We start from the raw sequence: 23,538 nt of genomic DNA, 5'->3' as shown, positions 1-23,538 counted from the left end.
TCACAACCAGCGGTGCAGCTCATCTCTGCCGCTGCTGTGCGTCATCATCCGGACGCCGCTAGTTTCATCATCTGCTCACTGGTACCGTGCTGAGCTAAATATAAAGGCCCTCTTCCAGCATGCACAGCTGACTATACTTTTACCACTAAGCTAAAGGATTTTTAATGACATTTAACTTGGCATGGATTGATGGGGAAAAAAAAACTAACATTTGTGTACGAAGTAGCCAAAAACGTCCGTAATAATTCTCTAATTTTGTGTAATTATGGGCACACCTCTGTAATAATCAAAAATTTCAGTTATTCCTGAAAATGTAAAAATTTCATTAAAAAAAACAAAAAGTAGATATATGGCTGAGTTATTCTGGGTTCTTCCATTGGAAGGGGCAAGTGTTTTACACAATTATTCCATTTGTATAAAGTGCAGCAGCCTGATATTCATCCCTTTTGTGCAATTTACTATAAATAGTCTGATAGATGAGCTACTGAAAAAAATTAAGCAACTGGCACAATAAAATGGAAAGAAAAATATAACACTCATGCAAAACCAACTGCTATACAGACAACAGGAGAAAAATATGCAAGACAGTATTTATTTTTCCATTTTATCACATGAAATAATGAGTCTCAGACAGTGGGCTCTTTCTTTGACAAGGAAAGACAATACAGCAGTACAGAAACGTGCAATTTATGGCATCAAAGTCATGACATAAAACATGCAGCCACTGACCAGTAAACCTGTCATTTACCACTGAAGGGGCTAGCTGACACTTATTAGAAGGAATGGCTGTTTCAAGATTGGAGTATGATGTCTACTGTCGCTACTTAAGCTAACTAATTGATGTCCTCTCATATGGACATTCAAAAAGGTTTAATGTGCATGGGCTCTGGATATAAAGTTGCACGCTGGGGATCATCAGGCTCTGTCCTTCCCAGTAATGGTTTGCAGACATTGCCGTCACTGGTCCAGGCACACACACATGAATATCCTTGAGTCCATTTGAGAGGTCATGAATCAGACAAACACATAGAGGGATATCAGTAGTATTACATGTAGGTGGGCAAGTCCTTCTCCACCACCTGCAAACAAGAAATGCAAGTTTTACTGTGACAGTAATATCTGCACCATGAACAGCACTGCATGATAAAAAGCTGAATTCTGCATTAATTTCAAGTTTCTCTTTCACTTTAAAAACAACAACAACAAAAAAAAAAAAAAAAAAAAAAAAAAGGTTAAACCAACTACAAGGAGCAACATGCAGTGGATGGTTCTGCAGATCATACACAATTATTTAAACAAAACAGGTGTAGCTTACACTTGGATCTTCTGTGGGGCCGTATCTCTTCACCACCTGTCCCTCTCTGTTTATGAGAAACTGTTGAAAAAAGAAAGTTATTCCCACAGAAGTTGTAGCAAGAAAAGTCTATGTTGCAGAGGAGGGTTGTTTTAAAGAGAAGGTCATTTAGCTGGCAAATTACCTTTGTGAAATTCCATTTGATGTTACTGTGAAAAGAGGGAAAAATAAAAATGCATTACAACCTAAAAAAAAAAAAAGGGGAGGGGGGGGACCACCAAGGCTGCCATTGAAACAAAAGATTTAAAAAGGGATTTCAACAGCAGGTCTTCAAGTGAGTTCATACAATGCTTTCTGAAAGAACAGACTACTTTTCTATTGTTTTTTTTCTTTACAATAAATCTATGACTTTCAATGCAAATATTCCAAGCATCCTGGCCTTTCCTCTCCAGTCATGCCATCTGTTAAGATTTTAGGGGTGAATATTTGACACTCAAAATATATGAAGTGTAATACAATAGAAATAGTGTAATGAAAATAGAAAGAAAAATGTAAATAGAAATAAAAATATTAGAACTTTTACTGCGTTCACAAGAATGAGTTAAAGGGTGCTTCCTTTTAACACAGCAAAGTGAAAATGGTTATAATGCTGGATTTTCTAAAAATGTCTTTTTTACCCCCACACTCGAAGTGAATGAAAGGAAAAAAGGGGAGAAAGGAGTGGGATGAATCACCAAAAAGTACTCAGGATGTATATTACATGTTGGGATCCTAGTCAAGGGTAGAGTGATCTCATAACTACCATAAACTGTGTAAGTAGTGCACTGGGGAAACATGTTTTTAGTTTTTGTAGACCTATACCGTACCAGTCAACAGTTTGGACACACCTACCAATAAATAATGAATGAGTAAGTGTGTACCAGTACTATACAATTGCAGTTCTACACTGTTGCACCAGCAGTGTTACTTTTCATGTTCAGCTGCTATGAAAGGCTCAGAGTTGAAGGAGCAAAATCTCTACATGCACACAGCATTTCATTTTAATGCTGAAATAGAGGCAGAACTTTTTACTATGATAAAGCACTTGAGTTATTTTGATTAAAACAAACAAACAAAAAAAACATAGTTTGCAGTACTTTGTTTTATATTCTTCTAAAATGATGATGATGACTGATTTATAAAGAACATGCTGAAGGAGTATTTTGTTGACTTTAAAAAGTGAGAAAGTCCACTTACTTTCCAAAGGTTCCCTTTCCTTTGGGCTGTGCCTTCATCCACTTCCACAGAGGATGAGCATCATCGCCATTTACATCGATCTTACTGAAAAGATCGAACTCTGCGTTGTAACCTTTGGCAAATTCTTTAATTTCTGCTTCTGTCCCTGGCTCCTGAATCATACAAGAACAATTTCACAATTGTAACAGTTTAAAAAAAAAACCAAACAAAAATCATCAAGAAATGAAATGCACACACCAGTTTAGCTTTAGCTTGATAATAAAAGGCAAAAAGAATAATAAATAAATTAAAAATGTTTGTCTCAGCATCAGTTTACCTGTCCTCCAAACTGGTTGCATGGGAAGCCCAAGATGCGTAAACCTTTCTCAGCGTAGGAGGCGTGCATTCCCGCAAGCTGAGTGTAGTTTACTTTGGTCTTTCCTCATTTAGAAGCTACATTTACTATGATGCAGACATTTCCTCTGTTTAAGTGAACAGAACACACACAATGTTAAACGAGCACTGTACTGACCGGCCCTGGGCAATATCCTGAACTCATGCAGGTTTATAGAACACCACGAAAAACATTACCAACTTTCAGCCTTCACTATTGTCAATCAACTGCCAGCTGTAATGTTAACTGTCGGTCCTGAAAAAGACCTGCATGCAAGGGCTCTGCAGGTCAACTAAATGCTTGAAGGGAAGTCATTGGATGAATATTGTAATAAGAAAAAAAAATAAAAAATAAAAAAAATTATTATATATATATATATATATATATATTTCCCCCCCTTTGCAAAACTAAAAATGAATTGACTGAGAGGTCTGACAAACACAGGACAATGCTGTAATGGATCTCGAGAAGGTATCACCTTATTGTACAAGACTTTATTGTAATTAGCCATCGCCTATATTTCAAATTGTTTACTAATAAAAACTGCTGCTTTTTTCATGCTGTCAGTTGATACAGCCAGAAAACAGCACAGTCTCTATTTATTGTATATTATTCTCATTCTTTAGTTCATGTGTACACAAAATGACTGATTATTTCTTCAATCTGAGCAATATTACTAAAAACACAATAATAAAATACTAATATGGATTTTCAGGTCATATCACACAGATTTTTCTTTTAAGTATGGAGAGTCATCTGTAAATCGTGTTTAAAAACTATTTACCTGTATTTCTCAAGAGACACTTCATTCCCATCAATGTCCTTAGCAGAGAAGTCATAGATGGATTTGGCAGTCTGCCAGTCTCCCACCTGAGCACACTGGCAGAGGTAAAAGGTGGAAATTGTATACAGGTTAGTATATTATTGGGCAACAACTGACGATATATACACATGTCAGGGCTGAAGTCTGGAAAAACAAACCAAAGGGCGACTGTAAACTTTAACAACACGATGATTCATATCATTCAGAGGAAAGGCGAACCAATGCTCTTCATACTTAGTGCACTTTGTCCCAGTTTGTGTCATCATTTATGTCCCCACCCTGTGTGCTATGCAGAACAAGTCTGTTATTAAGAGATAGTGGGGGAAGCCGATTAAACAGCAATGTCTGACAGTCAATGTTAATGGTACATTAAATGCCGCAAATCGCATTGAATAACAAAAGAGGAAATAAACAGATTACAGATAAAACGGAAAATCTCTGGTTGATTCTCATCACGGATTACAGCGGATCTTACTGTATCTTCCCAATCCTCATTCAAAGGTACTTCCCGTAACTAGTACAAATAATCTCCATGGATTTGATGTTGTTGCATCAACAGCTAGCAAGCTAGCATAGCTAGCTGCAACAACGTCGACCCTGTTAGTCCGCTGCACTGTAGCTAAAAATAGACAAATGTGACTCCCGTGTTCTACGGTGGTGAGCGGCGACTAAATACTCATTCACTCTGCTGATATTAAAATACAGAAAACATGAATGACAAAGCGAGCTTACCATACTTCGTACGACTCCTCTACTTCCCACCACCAAACCTAACAACACTGTCGACCTCAACCACATGGCGGACACACTTATCACGTGACTATTAGCTCCTCCCACTAATTACTTGTCTGCTACTCTGGTTTCTAAACCTCCTGACAACCACTGAGGTGTAATCAGATTACATGTATAAAGGTAATGTAATGGGCTTAACGTGATTTTGAACTTTTTTTTTTTCTCAAAGGTACTTGAAGATTTTAAAAATGCTTTTGACTTGTATGTTGATAAAAACAAATAACAAAACCAAAAATACCCAAACAATCACAAGCAAATGTTTAAACTGGAAGCAAAGAATGAAAATTGGCAAAGAATTGTTGTAGTTCATTCTGTAAGAGGACAACATCATTTGTGCCTTTTGGTATGGGTGTTTAGTGAATTATGGAATTTAATTAGTTTGGTTATTTATTTGAGGTTTTGGGCGCATTGTCAAACTTCTCTGGAAAAGGACGGAGTTAAATTGTAGCTGGGGTCATAATTCCAACATGTCTGTCATCCTGTTAATTTAAGTCCATACTGTTTTTCAGTATATACTGTATCACTTAGAAAATATTGCAAACATCTGCTTTAAAGATCCATTCCCCATTTAAAAAAAAAAAAAAAAAAATCTCTTAAACCTTTTAATTTTTTTTTTTTTTTTCAATTCTTGATTTGTATTGTCTGAAAGTTTAGTCAAACTACTAATGCATCTAAGCTTTGCAGGCTAAGGAAGATTAGCAGAATGCATGTGTGCATATTTAATTCAAGCAGAATCGAGCTGTCACCCAGTCTTTAAATCTAAGATGAATCTCACAAACTTGTACACACTTACACATACACTCTTTATTGAGCACTTTCACACATCAACAAAATATTGGGACAAAATGATTAGACAAGTCAATTTAAGCCAAAAACTAAAAAAAAATTTTTTTTGTAAATAAAAATATGTATTGAGCTGTGAATGTTCTTTACTTAAAACGAGACTGTACAAAAAGAAATACATTTTATTCATCTATTAGAAGAAATTCCTCTGTATGTGTTAGAAAATGGAATTTTAAGTAGTAAAAGTAATACATTTACAAAACTTTGATGCTGTAAGTTTATATTTATTAGTTTCTTTCATGCAAACTGTACTACATACTAACTATCTATCACCGAACAGGTAGGTTGGCAGACAGAATAACAGTGACAATACAGTTGTGGGGTTTTTTTTTTGTTTTTTTTTTGGGGGGGGGGGGTGTAATTATTTAAGTCGTTTCTTGCTTTATGCATCAAACAAGATGTGGCACTCTTGGAGAGTCATCCTACTGATTTCCCATCAAAGGGTTTTTAAATCAAACAACTGACTGTGGTCTGTTTTCTGTTTTGATGTTGTAGTTTCACTTTTCTTCCAAAAGAGGGCATTATCATCTTTGCAGAGAGGAGCTTTCATATCTGTGGAAGCTAAATTAAGTTGAGAAAGAAAAACAAAACTGTGATTAAAATGTAAGAACCTGACAAGAATGAAGAAGGACTTATGGAGGTTATGTCAGCATCTGGTTGTCTTGCAAAAGAGCTTGCAAAATAGACCAGTGGTTTGCATGCATACATTATCCTTACAATACAGTACTTCTTTTAAATCCATCCAAAATAATCAAATGTGAATAAGACCTTTTTGTTGTACTAATAAAGCAAGTAACTATTCCTATGCAATCAGGTGTTAAAAATCTGCTTTGAATAGACTCCTATAGTCTGACTTCAGACTGGTACCACAATTAAAATCTCCATGAAACAGCATTTTGCTTCTTCTAATTGGATATATTCCCTGCTGAACCATGATGACAGAGAGGGAGCAGACACACAAAGGAGTCACTTATGAATGTAAACCTAGAGGGCATATGTTAAACACAAAACATCCTTTGTGTGTTGGAGAGGATATTCATTCTTACAATAGTACATTTGGTTTGATACTATAGTAACAGAGGAGAAAAAGAGCATAAATAGTTTAATGGGAGCTTTAAAAAATGATTTTACCTACTATTTCTTATAAAGTTTCTCTTAGTGGTTTAGTGATTATGTTCTACTGTATCTTATCATATAGCCTATAATATATCTTTTTTTTCCTCATGATTTTAGAGTTCACTACAAAGTTGTGGGTCTATTTTTGCATTTGTTCATGAGAAAGAACCTCACGCAAAAAAAAGCTGGAAATCTACAGACAAGTTGGGAAAACATTAATTACACCAATAAAGCAATTATGTCTCATATGCAGCAGATCCCAAACGCAGCTGTTCAAGCAAGCTACTTTTAATTAATACATGTATGATGACATGGCAACGTTGACTTATACAGCTTTACGTGATTTAGAGAGTTTATAAAAACTGATTCAGATGACCAAACTGCCTGTCTAGATCATGAGGGCAAAGGAAAGCGAAAGATAATTATAGGGTCTCCATGCAAGCTTCCTCTTAATACTGACATGCACGCAGTGTGTTTGTGTGATCGTGTCTTCTGAGAAAGAAGTTTTTAATTAGGGTTTGACAAACACAGAATCTGCCCCAGGTTTCTACCTGAAACATCTCATCTTCAGACTATAATTAAAAACTTCACACATCGCCAATTAAATCTTGGATCAAAGAGGATCTTTTGCAAAAAGATATCAGTACAATCAGTGTGATGTGAGGATGTGCAGAAGTGTAGACGCTGCAATTAGTTGCTGCTCTGCCTGTACCACCAATACAGCTTCAGCTGCGCAGGTGGTGTTCACGCCAAGCATTGCTACAAGAGATTAACTTTTAATTATTTCACATATATTATGCAACTCATTTATAGTACATGGGAAAATTGGATATTTTATATGAAAAGCATCATGTGAAGATGATACCCTGAAAGAAAAGTTAGTGTATCTGCTGCATATACATAGACACACAAAGGTTTAATTGAAACAATGCAGATAATAAGGTCACAAGATGGCATTTCAAAGTGGCTTATATTATATGTCCGAACAGCCTAACAGCTGCACAATAGGGTGCAGAGCGTAAAAAGCCTTATTAGGAAATGGTTTGTCATTTATTTGTTTGTTTACCACAAACCAAGCTTCAATGTAATGATCTCCTCACATCTGAGGCAGAACCAGGCAGCCAGCCAGCAGTTGTGGTAGCTTCAGTTCACACATGCTGCAAGGCATGTGTATTGGAAAAGTAGCCTGCCTGATCATCACTACATCAAAACTAAACAATTTTTACTCATTTTTGGTAAAAAAAAATTTTAGACAGAAAAGAAAACAAAAGATGTCTGGGTGTGAAGTTAGGAGGCAAACAGGTAGACCTGTGTGAAATTTTAGCTGAGTGTCTAAGAGTTGGATTGGCTCAAGCACACACAGAGCCATTTAACAGAACATACTAATGAGAACTCATATTTGTGGAAAAAGTGGGAGATAATGAACAGGAAAGACAGAAACTTAGAAAAAACAAACAAGTTTCATATTAAAAGAAAAAAAACAGTTGCCTAGAAACAACATCTGCTAAACCTGACTCCACCTCCACCCCCACCCCCCACTTTCCACCCTTCACATCACACACACATTGTCTCACACACACACACACACACACACAGCTATGAGCACCATGGGAGACAAGATCAGATGCTTCAGGAAAAGTTAGGGTTATTTCTTGCTGTTCCTAAGCAACAACTTTGCTGTTTTCTTGCCTTCTCTGCCATCTCTGATGGCTCCGCTGGAGATTAATAGTCAGAGACAGAAATTAAGCTGACTGCAAAACTTTACCAATTTCTCAGAAGTCTGCTTTATGTTTGAGGGAGGAGCAAAAGCTGCCATCAACTCAGTGGGACCAGAGGGAGCGAGGCAGGTCTTCTTCTTTCATTTCAGGATTACTGTGCTTTATGACTCTGTATTCTGCTTATAAGCCGTGGAAGTATCAGACATGCTGATCACATAATTTCACATTTAATGTTTGGGTATTTACAATATTAATAACATACATCAGTGTTTGGAGTGTGAGTTTGTAAATTAAACACACATTTGAGCTATTACATAATAGCTGTAGTAATACCACAATGTACAAAGCTTACATATGCTTGTTATCATATGCTAGTGGCTTGAAAGACATATAATTTTATTGCAATTAACACCCAGGTATGGATATTGCACTCTCAGAAAAAGCTAATTAGGATCATACTACAAGGGACGACTGATGCGAATACCTACTGTGCCACAGTTTTGCATAATTTTGAATTCATAACAAAGGAATGTAATGAAAACAGATGGTAACCTAAATTTGCATTGGCAGACCATATTTTACATTTAACCCTCACACTCCAAGGGGTTTGGTTGGCAAGGCAACAGATTCTGCACTCTGTTTTTCCTGACTGCATCTCAATAGTCCAGATCACCAACCCCCCCAACCCACCATCTTCGTTGACAGAATGTGAGTACAATCAAGCAGACATAAAACGTGTTGAAGCCTTTGACAGGCAATTGGCAGCCAGTTCACTACATCCAACATCATTATCTTTAAAACCTTTAGCTGCCATTTTTTTTGCCACTTGTAACTATTTCAGTTCTAAACAGGTCAAAATAAATTCAAAGAATCTAAAGAAAGATGAGAAAAAAAATAAACAAGAAAAATAGCTTTAGTTAGCCTAAAAACAGTAACAGCTGTAGTCATTGGAGCTCTGGTGGCCATGTCCGCCACGGTGAAGTGGCTCCAACAGGTGCTTTTGTGACCCAAACTTGAGCTGAGCAGCCCACCTTGACCTTTTCAAAAAATTGCAAGAGTCAGTAAAATTAAATGAAAACACACAAAAGAAAAGCTTCAGACAAAATATTATGCGGTCTGAGGACTGATTTCTTCAGCCGTAACTGAAAGTGCTATATTTGGAGGAAAACGAGCACAGCTCATTACCCATTAACATTATCCCCACTGTGAAGCAATGAGGCAGCGAAAGTGTGGCAGGAAGGCGCTGTTGGTGTTGAGTGGCAGGGACCAGGAATAAGTGGAACAGTATCAATTGAAATGCAAATGAAAATCAGTCATGAAACTGTTGTGCAACATAATTTTTTTTTCTGACAATTTGTTCAAGTTATAATTGCCAAGTAAAGTATATTAGCAAGTAGATTAAAAAAAACAAAACAAAACAAAACATTTTTATGACTGTTTTGGGCTCTCAGTGCTAAATTCTCAAGACCTATCTCACTCCCTTTTCAAATGAATGAGAGTTATATTGAATTTGCTTGGGGGAGTTGTCCATTATGTAAGTGATGGTGCTGGATTTTTTTCACTCCTGGGTTTATTTTACTCAGTAATACAGAAACATTTTGGACTCTACACTTGGTTACATTGAAACTATAACAGTGTTTAATTACAATCAGAAACTGTTTGGGGTTAGAAAGCAGTTGTGAGAAAGCCTTAAACCTGTAATATGATTTTGCCAGTTGCCTAAGTGACAAGTTGACACACCAATATGTTGGAATAAAACAGTCACCTTTTGGTTGGGTTTGAGCAGGGCCGTCCAGCTCCAGTCTTTAAGGTTCATAATCCTGCAGCTTTTACATGTATCCCTTCTGCAACACACCTGACTCAAATGAATCAGTCACTGGGAATAATATAATAGGCCTTTAGGTCCATTTAATGTAAGCCAGGTATTGGAGCAAGGATACATGGAAAACTTGCAGGACAGTGGCCCTTGAGGACCGATATAGGACACCCTTGAATTTGAATGATAACGTCACTTGCATGATGGTTGGAAACTAATCAAAACTGCTTGATCAGAGTGGAAAATATAAACTGAATTCATTGTGTTTCAGTGTCAATTTTAAAATTAGTGACATCCTCACAAGCAGGTTGTTTGTTTACATGATTATAGGTCCATTTCAAGGGGACAATTTGTTCTTGGAAAGACTTGTTTATAATGGACATATGACATTGCAACATTATATAAAAGAAATAAGGAAAAGTACAATGGGTCTTCTGTCATTCTAATCAGTTGTTATAAGAACGTCAAATGTTCACTTCTTTGATATTTGATTACAATATTCCTTTTAATAGTTTCCTGTTTCTAATATTTAAGATTCAAACAGAAAAGTTTTTGAAAGCTTCAGTCTTATTATCATGAAAAAAAAAGATTTTTTTCTCTGATTTGCATTATTACTGTTGGTAAAGATGGGTGCAGGACTGACCCTCATTTTGAATATGATCTGATTGGCAGACATGTCTACATTTTCCACCTCTCATGTTCACACAATGACACTAATATGTCTGGAAAAGCAGCAGCCGTAAAGGCGTTCTGTTGCAGCTTGTTAGTGAAAATTGATTTCAAGGAAGAAGGGGGCATCTGTTTCCTGAAAGTAAAAAATGAATACAGTCAAGGAGGCTGTGTAGTCTGAAGGGTTGGCTCAGAAATATAAAGCAGAACATGATTTGTGTCAGACACGCAAGAGTGTCTCTGTTGGAAATGTCTTGTTAGAATTCCTGCTATTTTAAACTATTAAGGAGCGCAATGTGTTGCTGGAAATCATGGCACAACACTCCAGCATTGGATGCACTTTAAAAAGTAGAAAAAATGTAGTAATATTACAAAGGGATAAGTAAGAGACTTGTGTTCACCTGCTGCCTCACAGCAAGGCAGTCTTCTGCAGCTGACTTAAAACAAAATCATTCCTCTTTCATGTCAGTTATGCATTTTTTTCTCATTATCATCCTTTTTTATGTTTTCATTGACATTTATCTTCTGTTGTGTCAGCCTCCAACCCCTCTCCCTACTGTCTCTCATTGCGGACATCACCCTGCTGTGTTTCTTTTCTTTCTCTTGATCAGTTTAGCTTTATTTATTTATTTTTTTTTTGTCATGGCTCCATCTCAGCGGAAAATAAGTTTTATGTACAAGTGTAAAAATACAAAACCAGAAAGCAACTTAATTAGCCTTCGCGCAAGGAACTTGTTCCCGACATTTATCATATAATGTAATGTTTAGGAGTGTGTTTTCTGTCAACAATAAACCTGCACACACATTTCACAGTGGTGATTTGTCAGTTTGTCATATTGTAAAAAGGAAAGAAAAGTGTAAACAGTATTAAAACATTTTATAGTTTTTCACTTGACATGCACTGAAACATGAAGAAATAAGCATGAACATTACATTATTAATTTAATTTAAGTAAACAGAATATTTCAGCTGTCAGGTTTTTAATGTAAAGACTTAAATCAGAAAGAACATGCTGGAACGGTGGAAGAGAGTAACACCAGTAAATGACACCTCTGCTCATCCTCTTCTCCCACTATTATGGAGGCATGAAATTGGTGAATATAAAAAGAAATCCTTTTGGCATTTCAGCCATCATTCTGTCATCCTGTGGTTAGAGTTGGGCTTCTTTTGCAGAAAAGGTGTCTTGACTGATGGTATGATAAAGACAGAAAAAGACAGAAACGTCACTGCAAAAATGAGGATTTTATACCAATGCAACCCGACAAAATCTTCTTTACTAGACAAGTAGGAGGTAAAGTCAAATAAAACTTTTAACATATTTATGTGAAAGAATTATTTACTTTTACTATCTTGACTATTTCAACATGTGACATACATCTTGTACACTAAGACCAAAGAAAAAAACACGGCCAGAGAAATTTTGGTCAAGTCTAACATCACTTTAACCACTCAACTACAACAACGACTCTTTTGTAATATTTCCTATTGTAGAGTTATACTTACAGACGCTTTACTCTCCTTCAGTTTGTCCCCCCTGGAGTTAACTTCCTGCTAAATACCCATATTTTCTATGGAATTTAAAATGATAATGATTTCAATGATAAGAATACTAATAACAGAAAACAATACCATAGTGGCAAGGTAATTTATTTTAATCAAGCTCAAGTTTACTTTATTTGTGTCCCCTGGGAGAAATTTATCTAAGACAAAAAAAAAAGACTCGCTGCACAACAACATACCACAACACCAAACTGCAGTCAATGTAACAGCTACAAGAATTACACAAAATTTCATAAATATGATTAAACAAAACAAAAACAATTTCATTATGCGGACATTGTGAAAGAATTACTCCAATCTAACACTGATTTTTTTGTGTCACATTTTTCTAACACCTTTTTGCAACAACTTTAGCCACGATGTATTAAAAAGCCTCAACAACACTGATGAACCATGTCATCCAGCACTTCCTGGAGTGTGCGCTCGGGCAAGAACGGAGGTGATTTTTTTTAAAATATTGCAAACTGCATTGTGTCATTAGTCCAGTTACATCCAGTTCTCCTCCCGTGGTGGAACTGTATGTTTATGTGGTTTCAGTTGCTTTCATAGTGACAGTAAATGTCGGGAAGGCATTATAAGCTGGTATTTACTGTGTCCCTTTACGGCAAATAGTTTCAAGATGGCAGACCATCTTGGCGCTTCGCTACTGGCTTACCAGTAGTATGTATAAACAAATCTAAAATTCTTTGCTTCCAGGAATGTGTCAGATTATTAGTGGAGATCATTACAAACCAAAAAATATAGATAAATAAATCAGAAAATCTTACAGAATCACCCTTTAAAAAACAACTGTGCCTTTGCTATTAGGCCTAAGCAATATACAGTCACTTCATATAAACAGAAATGCCCCTCCCCACCTTTCCATCACTCACATCCAACGAAGTCACATTTGACTAATCAAATTTAACTGATAAAGGAACCAAGAAGTTCTTATCTTTATTGTCCTCTCGGAGGAACTCTGTACCTCCTCCATGTATTCATCGTTTTTATCATGCAAAACATGTTTATTATCTGAAAAGATGCTCCTTGTCAGTCTGCAAGTGCTCTGATGCTGAAATGTTTAGACCTACTCTAATGATGATTTTTTTTCTACCTTAATGTATATTTTAATTTGGCTCTGGGATGGACCTGAAACTTAGGTAAGTCCATGTAATTCCACCAGTCATCCCTCCTCACCAAGTTTTATAATGGATGTTAAATGGGGGGAATATGTATTGAGTGAAAATATTATTTAACCTTCATGTTTTTACTTGTGTAGCTATGAAGCTGTTACACATTCTGCAGATACTACAGCATTGTTTCAGATTATTTTCAGGAATATTAATAAAAAGAAACCACAGTGGACGTGGCTCTGCTAGATCCATCCAGAAGTTTGAACATATGCTCATATGCAAAATCCCTGTGAACACAACAAGCTATTGTTTCTGTTGCCTGTTATGTGCCGTCACTTCTGAAACTACATTAACATTTCAGAGAGTTGTCATTCTGAACTGGATTACAATAAAAGTGACTGCAGAGGCTGTTAGACCTATACCAGCAGAGACAAGCATAATTACACATTCCTGTGGCTATGAAGCATAACCAAGTGAGGAGGCATGTATTTACCATGCTATAAATGAAATTTGATTGAAGGGATAATTATTAAAACAGAACATTAAAACAGAACATGTGCTGTATTTTCAGCTGTAGATGTGCATGATGTGGGTTGAAATAAGCGGGAATTCTTCAGCCCTCTCTTTCTGACCACAACTGTCTGCAGCTGACATGAGACAAAAGAGCGGGCAGTTTTTGACAGGTGGAGATGTCTAGTTGGTTTGAAGAGACATGGTACCTGCAGGGAAGGAAATGTTAGTTTCCTCTCTTTTTTTCTTCTCTCTGTTTCACTTCACTAGTCTGTATTTAGGCATGGCATTTCCTTGTTGCTCTAGCAACCGAGAAAGAAAGTATCTGGCTTTTTTCTCTGGATCAAACATTCCTATATGTAATCATGTTTGGGTTGGCTCCGTTTGTATGTAGGCATGTGTGAAAAATAGTGTGTACAATATATATTTCCATATTTTAGCATGTGCATTAACTAACTACCTTACTACAGATACGTGGGTGGTCGTCACCACTGAGGTCCATCCCTTTATTGGATTTTGACTGATTATCTCTTTTGGATTTCCAGTCTTTCTGATGTACTTTCTATATTTAAAGATTTACAACAAGCAGGTTCTTCCTCAATAAATCTGTAACTCAGTTATCAAACAAAACATAACCCATTCAACTTATGATATTAATAATGCAAGTTAGTTGGCACCTGTATCCAGCTCGCTGGAGGCTGATAACTCTCCAACTGTAGTCTGTGGGAGTGCTAACAATATAAATAAATCCAGGCTCTGTGGCACGAAGTGTGGCTTGTTATTGTCTAAACACTTTACATTGGGGCCTCCTCCATTTCAAACACCCTCACTTGGCTGCCATTGTGAACACCTTCACAGGGAAAGACAACAGCTTGGAGGCTGAACTTTTATATTAAAGAACATTATCAGGGTATCGGGGTCACACTGATCACATTTATGAAATAAAGCTTCTTTTTTAAGAGCAAATAACAGCTCCGAAGAGACAACGGTATTAATATGAATGAGTCAGAAGCACAGAACAGACAGGAGAGGAAGCAACTCAACTCAAAGATACACACTTTTAATCAGTCGTATTCCTTCTCTTCAAAGTCTTTCACTCTTTGAGTTTATTATATAATGTGAAAGGTGTCACGTTTCACACAATTACATCACATTCACAAGAATGAAATGGTGTGTGTTCAGACAAAGCCTGTCAAGAATGATCATTTCGTTGTTTTTTTTTCTTTTAACTTTTTGGTCTTTCTTCGTCATCTAAGACAAAGGATTTGGATCCTCCTCTCGTAGTCCAAAATTATGGTTTTTTGACTTGTGTCTCTAAAATTCCCCCTCGGAGTGAGTGGGAGTGGCTGTGTGTTGGCCCTGTGATCTGTGATAGACCGCTGGCCTGGCCAGGGTGTAACCTGCTTCTTGCCTTTTAGCTGCTGGGAAAGGATCCAGTAACCCATGACAATGGATTAGGAAAAGCGGTTTAGACAGTAGATGGACAGATTTCCTTCAACTGGCCAAGCTCTTTTGCTTACAGTTGCTTGTTCATTGCTTTAAGTGGATTGCATTAAAAGCTGGAAAATGTTCAGCCTCAGCCTCTTTGCAGAAATGGATCACTGATCACATGAAGAGGCAAAAAAAAATTGAATACCATAATATTTATAGACATGAGATGATATGTTATGTACTTTATTGATCCTTGGGGGGGTGGCTTTTGTGTAAACAGCAACATAAAAAAGACAAGGATAAACAGATAGGCTGGAGTAAAGCGACAAATGAGCGAAATAATCTTTACACATGTCCAAATAAGAAGAGATCCATATGCTGTACAGCCTGATGGCAGTCGGGAGAGAGCAGCCTGAACTGCTCTGTCTCTCTCTGGCAGAAGGTGCTCCCCATCTGCCACAGCTCAAGATGATGAAATGGGTATGGTTGTCCGAGATGGTCCTGATTTGTAATCATTCACATCTAAATGACAGCTTTTAGGATACTGACCAAAAACTTTGGCCAGTGTAAATTCAGCAGCTTAAATCTGCATAATCACCCATCATGGCATGCATCAGCAGTCTGCATGGCAGTGAAACAGATGATCGGTGCATGTGTGGCACAATAACATTTATTTATTTTTGATTCAGGTGAATTGCTGTGATTCTGGATGATTGAAGGTAGTTTTCCTGGGCTTTTAATTGTTCTGGCCAGGCTCCAGTCCATGTGAAGCAAACTGAGGGGAAAAACGGATTTTCATGGCCAAAGCTGTGGTTATAGGAAGATTTGCTCATCAAATGATGTTTAAACATTGTTATCATTGTAAAATGGTCCAAAAAGTTAAAAACCTACATACATGACACCAGTGCTTTAAATGGAACAAAATAAGTGGTGGTACTCCCTTAATGACTTGCTGTCAGTTTGTCGTGCAAATATGGGACAAAAACATGGGTGATACTTACATGTAGATCTATAAATTGTTCTGTACTTTAATAGTTTTATAACACAGAAATGACAAAAAACAAACACAGCAAGTTCTAAATCAAATCCACATTTTCCAAATTCAAAGTGCCATGGAGACACTTTTATGAACTTCAAGCCTCACTGCATGGGAATTAAAAATAATACTGAAAAGTAAATACATAAACTTAAATTTCATTAACTCTTTCACGCATGAATTAATAATAAAACAATGCAACATTTTTCACATTTTTGTAAAAAAAAAAAAAAAACACAAAAACACAGAAGTGGTTTATTTACAAAAATACCATCCTCATACCTGAATATGCAAGAAAAAAAGCTTATAAATAGGTGCCCACTACAGGGTCACTATGCATGAAAGGGATAAAAACAAAAAATGTATACATTTAGACTTATTTAGCTTATTACCAGACTAATTTAATGATGTATTACTATTACACTTTTCCTTTGTTAAATATGTTTTTCACAGCATTAGGTCTGGTTCATGACGCTTAGCAACATTATCTTATCTTTACACTAGAAATAATCTCATAAAACTCAAAATACTAACCAGCCTTTCACTTAGTTTGCAGCATCTGACCTTTGTTGTCTGATGTAGTAAATGACTGTTAAGTAGTACTACTGTCATCACTCAGCTCTGCTCCAGTTTGGAACATTACAGCCACGATAGTTTTTGTCTCCGCCTCTCCTCTCATTCAAAGCACATCCACTTCAATGCAAACACAGAAGCAGGGAACAATGTGACGTGCGGCGTGACGTTGTGGGCTACAGCAAGCGTTGTGCATCTAAATCGGTCTTAACAATACATTTCTTTTGAGAGGCCTTTTATTTCACATATTACAAATATAAGCAGTAATATGTGGTGAAGTTTTAGGAGGGTATACTGATTGCTGAAGTAATCTGGTAACACTCCCGGTATGCACCATACGCTGTAAAAAAAAAGTCCCTGTACACAAAGGATTAGAATTTAAAAGTGCCGGTACTGCTCACCGGTGCATACCAGCCCTCTTAAAGCACTGAATGACACATGAAAAATGCCAAAAATTATGCTTAAAATGTGGATCCTTCAACTGTTGTGGTGAGACCGCAGCCATAGTCATGAAACTGCTACCTCTGGCACTGCCTATGTGGTGTAAGCATGTTATTGATTCAAGGGGAATGTCTTACATTTGCATTGTTGCTGCCTGTGAAAGTAAGAAAACTTAAGAAATTGTCTAAAATGCTCAAATCTGCCTGAGTGGCACTAATTCAAAATGACTTTCTTCTTTCCTCCTCATCCTGATGCTCAGTTTGGACTTCAACTGGTTGTTTTTTTTACAATGCTGCTGTCATTTGATCCCCTGAAGAACAGTTTGCACAATGCAGTTGAACTAGTGTACCGAATAAAGTGGCCAGTCAGTTTCTATTCACAAAGACTAAAAATATTAAATAGCTACAGCATGACTCTTACCTATATGATTATAGATTAAGTGTTCTAGAGTGCAGCGCTGTTTGTCTCCAGCCCTGCTGTTACTTTCCCCTTTCACTACCTCTGTAACAGAATGAATCCCAGCAATCATTCACATTTCCTCGGTGAAGCAGGCCAATGACTCACGCTCATGTTGAACTTATAAAAAGCCGCTCACAGCGCTGTTCAGGATGTACTTAAGCGAGTGGAAGACTTTACTGTAACAACAAGCCTTAAGGGTTCACGAGTCATTTAATTATTTTGTTTCATAGTTCTTTCAAGCCATTTCCCTTTCATTCCCACTGCGATTTGAGCTGGCAGCGAGAGGTTCATATGGAGACATAAGGATTTAATAGAATATTTGTCCACACAATACTTTCCTTTCACCCAATAACCACAATGAAAGTGTACTGCCTTGTCACCATCTCAGACGAGTTGGATCATGTTAAAAACCCCTCAGTGATCTGTGTGGTAACTAACCAGTTGACTTTAGAATGAGTTAAAAAGTATGTATCAAATTATTCTCGTCTTCTTGTGACGTAGACAAGATAATTTAGCTCCAGGAAGAAAAGAGAACTTTGTATAATACAGTATTGACATCTGTTGACTGTGGAACTTATCAAGCGTCTCTTGTTCCTGAGCCAGTCGGAGTTTGACATGATTCATTCATCGATTTATTTGTCCTGCTGATAAACCCAGGCTGTTGAGTTTATCTTTATCTACCATTTGGTTGTTCCTTCTTTCTCTCTGTCTGTTTTGAGAGACACTGTTCGTTGCCAGCATATTGTGTTAGGCTTCATCACGCTGTTGTTGTCACAGATTTAACTGTCACACACTTGTCAAAATGCCAAACAGTCACAAGGGATGGAAAGAACGCACATGCAAACACACACGAGCACAAATGTAGCCATATGACTGGAAGATTTCATCTTGTCATTCAAAAGGAAGTTACTGATGGAAACCAGCTCCAAACAAACACACATCAGTTTTGACATTTAAAAAGTCCACTTTGGGATAAATAAGTAGCACTTCAGAGTCAAGAAGGTTATTGTCACTTGTTTAAAATACATTTTTTGTTGTTGTCAAAGTAGAATTAACTGTAAAACGCCATGACTTTAAGTTTTACCCATTTTCAGGAGTTTGAAGTTGAAAATCAGGGAATTGGTCTGTTGAACAGGTTGTCAAGTTGCTGCCAGTGGTTGCTTGACAGGTTAAATGTAAATCCACTTCCCATCTTCTGTTTACAGTCATAGATATATAATGAAAGACTACACTGACCCTGTTATAGAAAAGTTGCAGGAGTCATCTCAAGGTGTAGAAGATACACCTTGATGGTTCTTTTAAATAGGTCAGGCCAGTTTAATTAAATTCATTATAACCCAAATCAGTTCCATTTGGGACTCATCTCATAAAAGTTATGTAGTTCAAGGAGGCAATGAATTGTAGCATTTAAAAACTCCCACTTAACAGGAAAAGAGACTAGAAGCAGAAACATGTTCAGATACTGTCAAGCAGCCACCTGATTTACAGCTGAGATGGTGGGAAAAAAGACTTTGACCGGCACTTTAACTCTGCATCTGCAATAACTGCTAAGAAATACAAAAGAGACATTTCTGGTCAGTTGGCAGGAGCTTTTCAAAAATGGTTTGGGACATCCTCATCATAAGGCATTACAAAAGCCCGATCATTGATTAATAAACACATTGACCTGTTTTGCATCACTCTCAGACAGGATATTCCTGACTTATGCAACTTTACAAAAGTGAAGGGAGTGTCTTAAACTTATTTTGCATGTGTGTGAGGTCAGATCCTGGTCTATAACTTCCGAATTTCTCGCTGAACTACTGGAAGCCAAGTTAATGTCAGTCAGATACAGTGTTTCGTTGCATTCCCATGTTAAAACTTGGTGTCAATTATTATGTAAAACATCTGCTTTTACAGATACATACTACTTAAACCAAAGATGTTCTGGAAAGTTTAGTGATAGATCCTAGGTAGCTATGCACTCCAAAGAAAACATGTAAATTGATGTTTTCTTGTTGCTGTTTTCTTTTTTGCATTTTGCAATGTTATAAACTCAGATTAATATCTATGCTGTTCTTTTCAAATTAATAGAAAACTCAAACTTGAAGCTGATGAAGGACCAGAAATTATTTCTTAAGGAACTTCTGAAAAGTAGCAGGATTTAAAATTTTATGGCTTCTTAAACTTTTTTTTTTTTTTTTTTTTTTTTTCATAAAAGGACAAGTTTTTGTAGGATTGTGTAATTCACATTTATGTTCTGACCATCTGAATGTCAAAGCTGAACATGTTTGTGCAATGTCTTGGCTAGTGATCACTTTTCTTATTAATTATGAAATGTAAATTGTTTAGAATAAAATATTTTGATAGATGTCTCAATTCTTAAAACACACCAGGAGAGGATTGTCGAGAGAGGAGGATAGTTAGAGAAGCTATTAGCAGGCATACGATGTTGTTGGTACGCAGGATTTTGGCACCCCCGTGTTGGAAAGGAGTGTTAATTCTACTCCTGAAACTTGAAACTGAATTAATGTTTTGTTTACTACTCATCTGTCAGCTGTGTTCACATTTTGTTGGAGACAGTTTGAAATAACGCTGAAAAGAAAGGACATCTCATTTTGTGTCGTGCCTCTTACTCATGTCTATCCTCTGCTCACATCTCAGACAAGAGAACGACACAAAGCTGAGGGGAGAAACTAAGCTTGCATGAACTGGGAAATGAGATAAGGGCTCCATGCAACATGTGTGTTTTGTTTCAGTGTGATGTGCCGACCCATCACCATGACAACCAGAGAGCATCTCCGCCTGCAGGGTCCACAGACAGCCTTCATGCTTTGCAGAAGGCCAGGTAATTCATACAAATCTCATGTTTTGGTCAAACTGAAATATTTTTCCAACCACATACTGCATATTTTAGAAGACAGTGTACTTTACACCTCTATTTACGTCTATCAAATAATTCAAGTTTTCCTTTTGCATCTAAGTGTAGAACAATATAAACATCTGCTAAACAGAATATAATGAAATTACCACAATTTGTAACTTTTTCTTAATCAGATAAAGTTGTCGCTATGCAAATTTTCACACATTATGTTTTCTAGGAAAATAAAAGAATGTTGAAGGTCTGTGATAATGACCTTCTCCATGAAAATAATTAAGTCAATTAGAAGCACGCTGTAAATATAGCTAAGCTTCCCCTGGAGAGGAAAGGTAGTGTGTTTCTCTCCACCTCAACTTGAGATTCTGACTTCCTTGCATTCCTCAGCCCACCACCACAGTCCTTGTGGCCATCCCTGCAGTGAAACAGGTTTCCCTATCAGCCTCCAACCAAGGGACACATATGCAGAGGATCTGCCATGAAGCGATCTGTCTGTTTAAAAAGTCATTACTTTTTCAGGTAAATAATTAAATAAATTTTTTTTTAAAACACAAAAAAGTATGTTTTATTAGAAATTATTTCTCTTTGTTCTGCTTATAATAAATAAAAACTTAGCTACAGTATATCTGTCCCTATTTGGACTTTGGATATTATATCAAGCAGGATCACTGGAAGAGACTAAATGCTGGCAATAACGTCAGCCAGTAGAGATGTGCATGTAAATGCGCACGAGAGACATATGGTCACCTCTTTGATTGTTTTGAACAAAACCTGAAAATTGGATTCCAGCTGTTTTAGGAATATTTTAGACCTGATTTATAGCCACAGAACTTAATAATATTTAATCTGAGATTTGTGGATAATAAGAGGTATTCCATTAATTCAGACAAGACCTGCTTTGAAAGACACCCCCCCCCCCCCCCCCCCCCTTTTTTTAATATAAATCCATACGCACAAAACCCTCCTCAACCACAGTCCCCCTGCTTCTTACATAGTTCACACTACAAGTACATGGCTGTAAGATGGAACTGCCCCTCAGCCCACAGATTTATAAATACACTCATAATAATAAGTGCACTGAATGCTCCACAATCATCTGGCCACATTAAACTCTTCTCTCCAACTGTGCAGGAAGCAGGCTAAATCACTACGGCTCTATTTATATAATGTTTCTATTTCTCTGCCTCATTAAAACACATATTAAGATGAAACATGTCATTGTACCATGGTACAGAGTAATAATGACTGCTCCAGTATTTTACGAAATAAAAATAATCAAAATTAATTAAGTTCTTTAAGTGGAAATGGAGTTTAAAGCAAATAAATGTAAACTGCCTGAGAAGAAAAACCCAACAATATATGTGAAAATGTGTTAGATGTGTACATGGTTTTTTTTCAGTGCATAATTCTAAAGTCTGTGCCTTCATCATGAGGTTTTTTTTCTCTCTTCAGTCAATTATACAAAAGCAAAATGGCAAATGATCTGCACCATGTTCTAAATGGTCCCAAACAGGAAACAAGAAGGTTAGTCTTTAGACCAACACCAGGTTGTGGAGGGGAAAAATGTTTTAAAAATAAGGGCTTCATGGCCAGACTCAGTATTTCATACAAACTGGGAGATCTGATCACAAGTGGGCAGCATTAAATATGTTTGATCACAACTAAAATGGGTCCGATACGGTGATTGACCCTTTGTGATCAGACCTCAGTAACCTGCTCTTCATGAATTTAAACACACACATTTAATACAATAAACAAACAACACTTCAGTTTAATAATAAATCATACATACATATGGTCTTATAATTTGCTGCAGTTGCCATTCACACATATATTTCAGATTTTCTGCTACAGATGAGCTCTTGCAGCATGAATTATGAGGGGGGCGGGGGGTGTATGGGGGAGGTTTGACATGATGCCAAAGGAACAATGAGGCACCACATGATGGAAAGCATTGCATTTTGTAAAAAGCAGATCAACAATGGCAGCTGTGGCTTTTTGAAGACTGTTTATGTGCTGATGTCAATAAAATATTTAAATGTTGAAAGAGAAAAGACAGGCTGTAGAAAATAAAAAGAAACAAACCACCTGGCTAGAACATATATAAAGAACCTTCAAATTTGATAATGAATGTGTCAAAAGATATTGTAAAATTCTAAATTTGATACGGTCGCGTTTCAAATTGAGAGACAGTTGCTGCAGAAGTTTTTACAAACATTTTAATGAGCTTGGTTATGCAACAGATGCAATCTCAGAGAAGCAACAAGAGCATAAAGAAGTGATTTGTAATGTAGCCGAGCTCAGTGCCAGCACACCTCTAATGACTAAAGACACAAACTAAAGCTTTTAAACTCTGCAGTTCACAGAGTGTACCGCTCTCTGCAGACGAAATCTGAAAACTAACATCTGCTCACTGTTAACAGCAACTTTGCAGCCAGTAAAAAGGACAAAAGACATGCAGTTTCATGCATTTTAATCAGCACCAGAATTACATTTATTACCTGGTTGTCTCCACTGTTACAATATAATCGCTCTGTTTAAATCCATGTCTTTCCTCTCTCTCTGTTGTTTACTTTGTCTTGTTGGCTTTATGTAAATGTCGGCTTTTTCTCTCAGTATAAATGCAAAATTTCGTTTTTGTTTCTCTTTTTTTTATGTAGCAATGCACATTAAAGCAGAACTCCTCCATATTGTGACACTTTTTTAAAATCATTACTTTAATATGACATTTTCTACTGTTTAAATGTCACACAGGTTGCGCATACTTTTTCATTTTTCTTTCTCTTTTTCATGGTTTTTATATACTGACACTGTAGAAAGCTGACTCTGGCAGCCCCGTTTCAATCAAAATATATAACCCATTTGAGTTTGGACCATTT

General features: G+C 36.8%; 1 protein-coding gene across 1 annotated transcript; it reads right to left on the bottom strand.

Moving 5' to 3' along the window:
• Positions 1-599: 599 nt before the first annotated feature.
• Positions 600-4,554, bottom strand: LOC306757914 (phospholipid hydroperoxide glutathione peroxidase-like). The gene is made up of 7 exons (XM_079243101.1): positions 4,459-4,554; positions 3,688-3,782; positions 2,847-2,991; positions 2,531-2,682; positions 1,479-1,503; positions 1,316-1,375; positions 600-1,079 (listed from the first exon to the last, which is right to left on the bottom strand). The coding sequence occupies exons 1-7, from the start codon at positions 4,522-4,524 to the stop codon at positions 1,047-1,049; spliced, it is 576 nt and encodes a 191-aa protein (XP_079099227.1). The 5' UTR covers positions 4,525-4,554; the 3' UTR covers positions 600-1,046.
• Positions 4,555-23,538: the final 18,984 nt, after the last annotated feature.

This window comes from Telmatherina bonti (assembly GCF_933228915.1).
Source record: "Telmatherina bonti genome assembly, chromosome: 7".
NCBI lineage: Eukaryota > Metazoa > Chordata > Actinopteri > Atheriniformes > Telmatherinidae > Telmatherina > Telmatherina bonti.
This window is presented reverse-complemented; position numbering and strand designations above follow the sequence as displayed.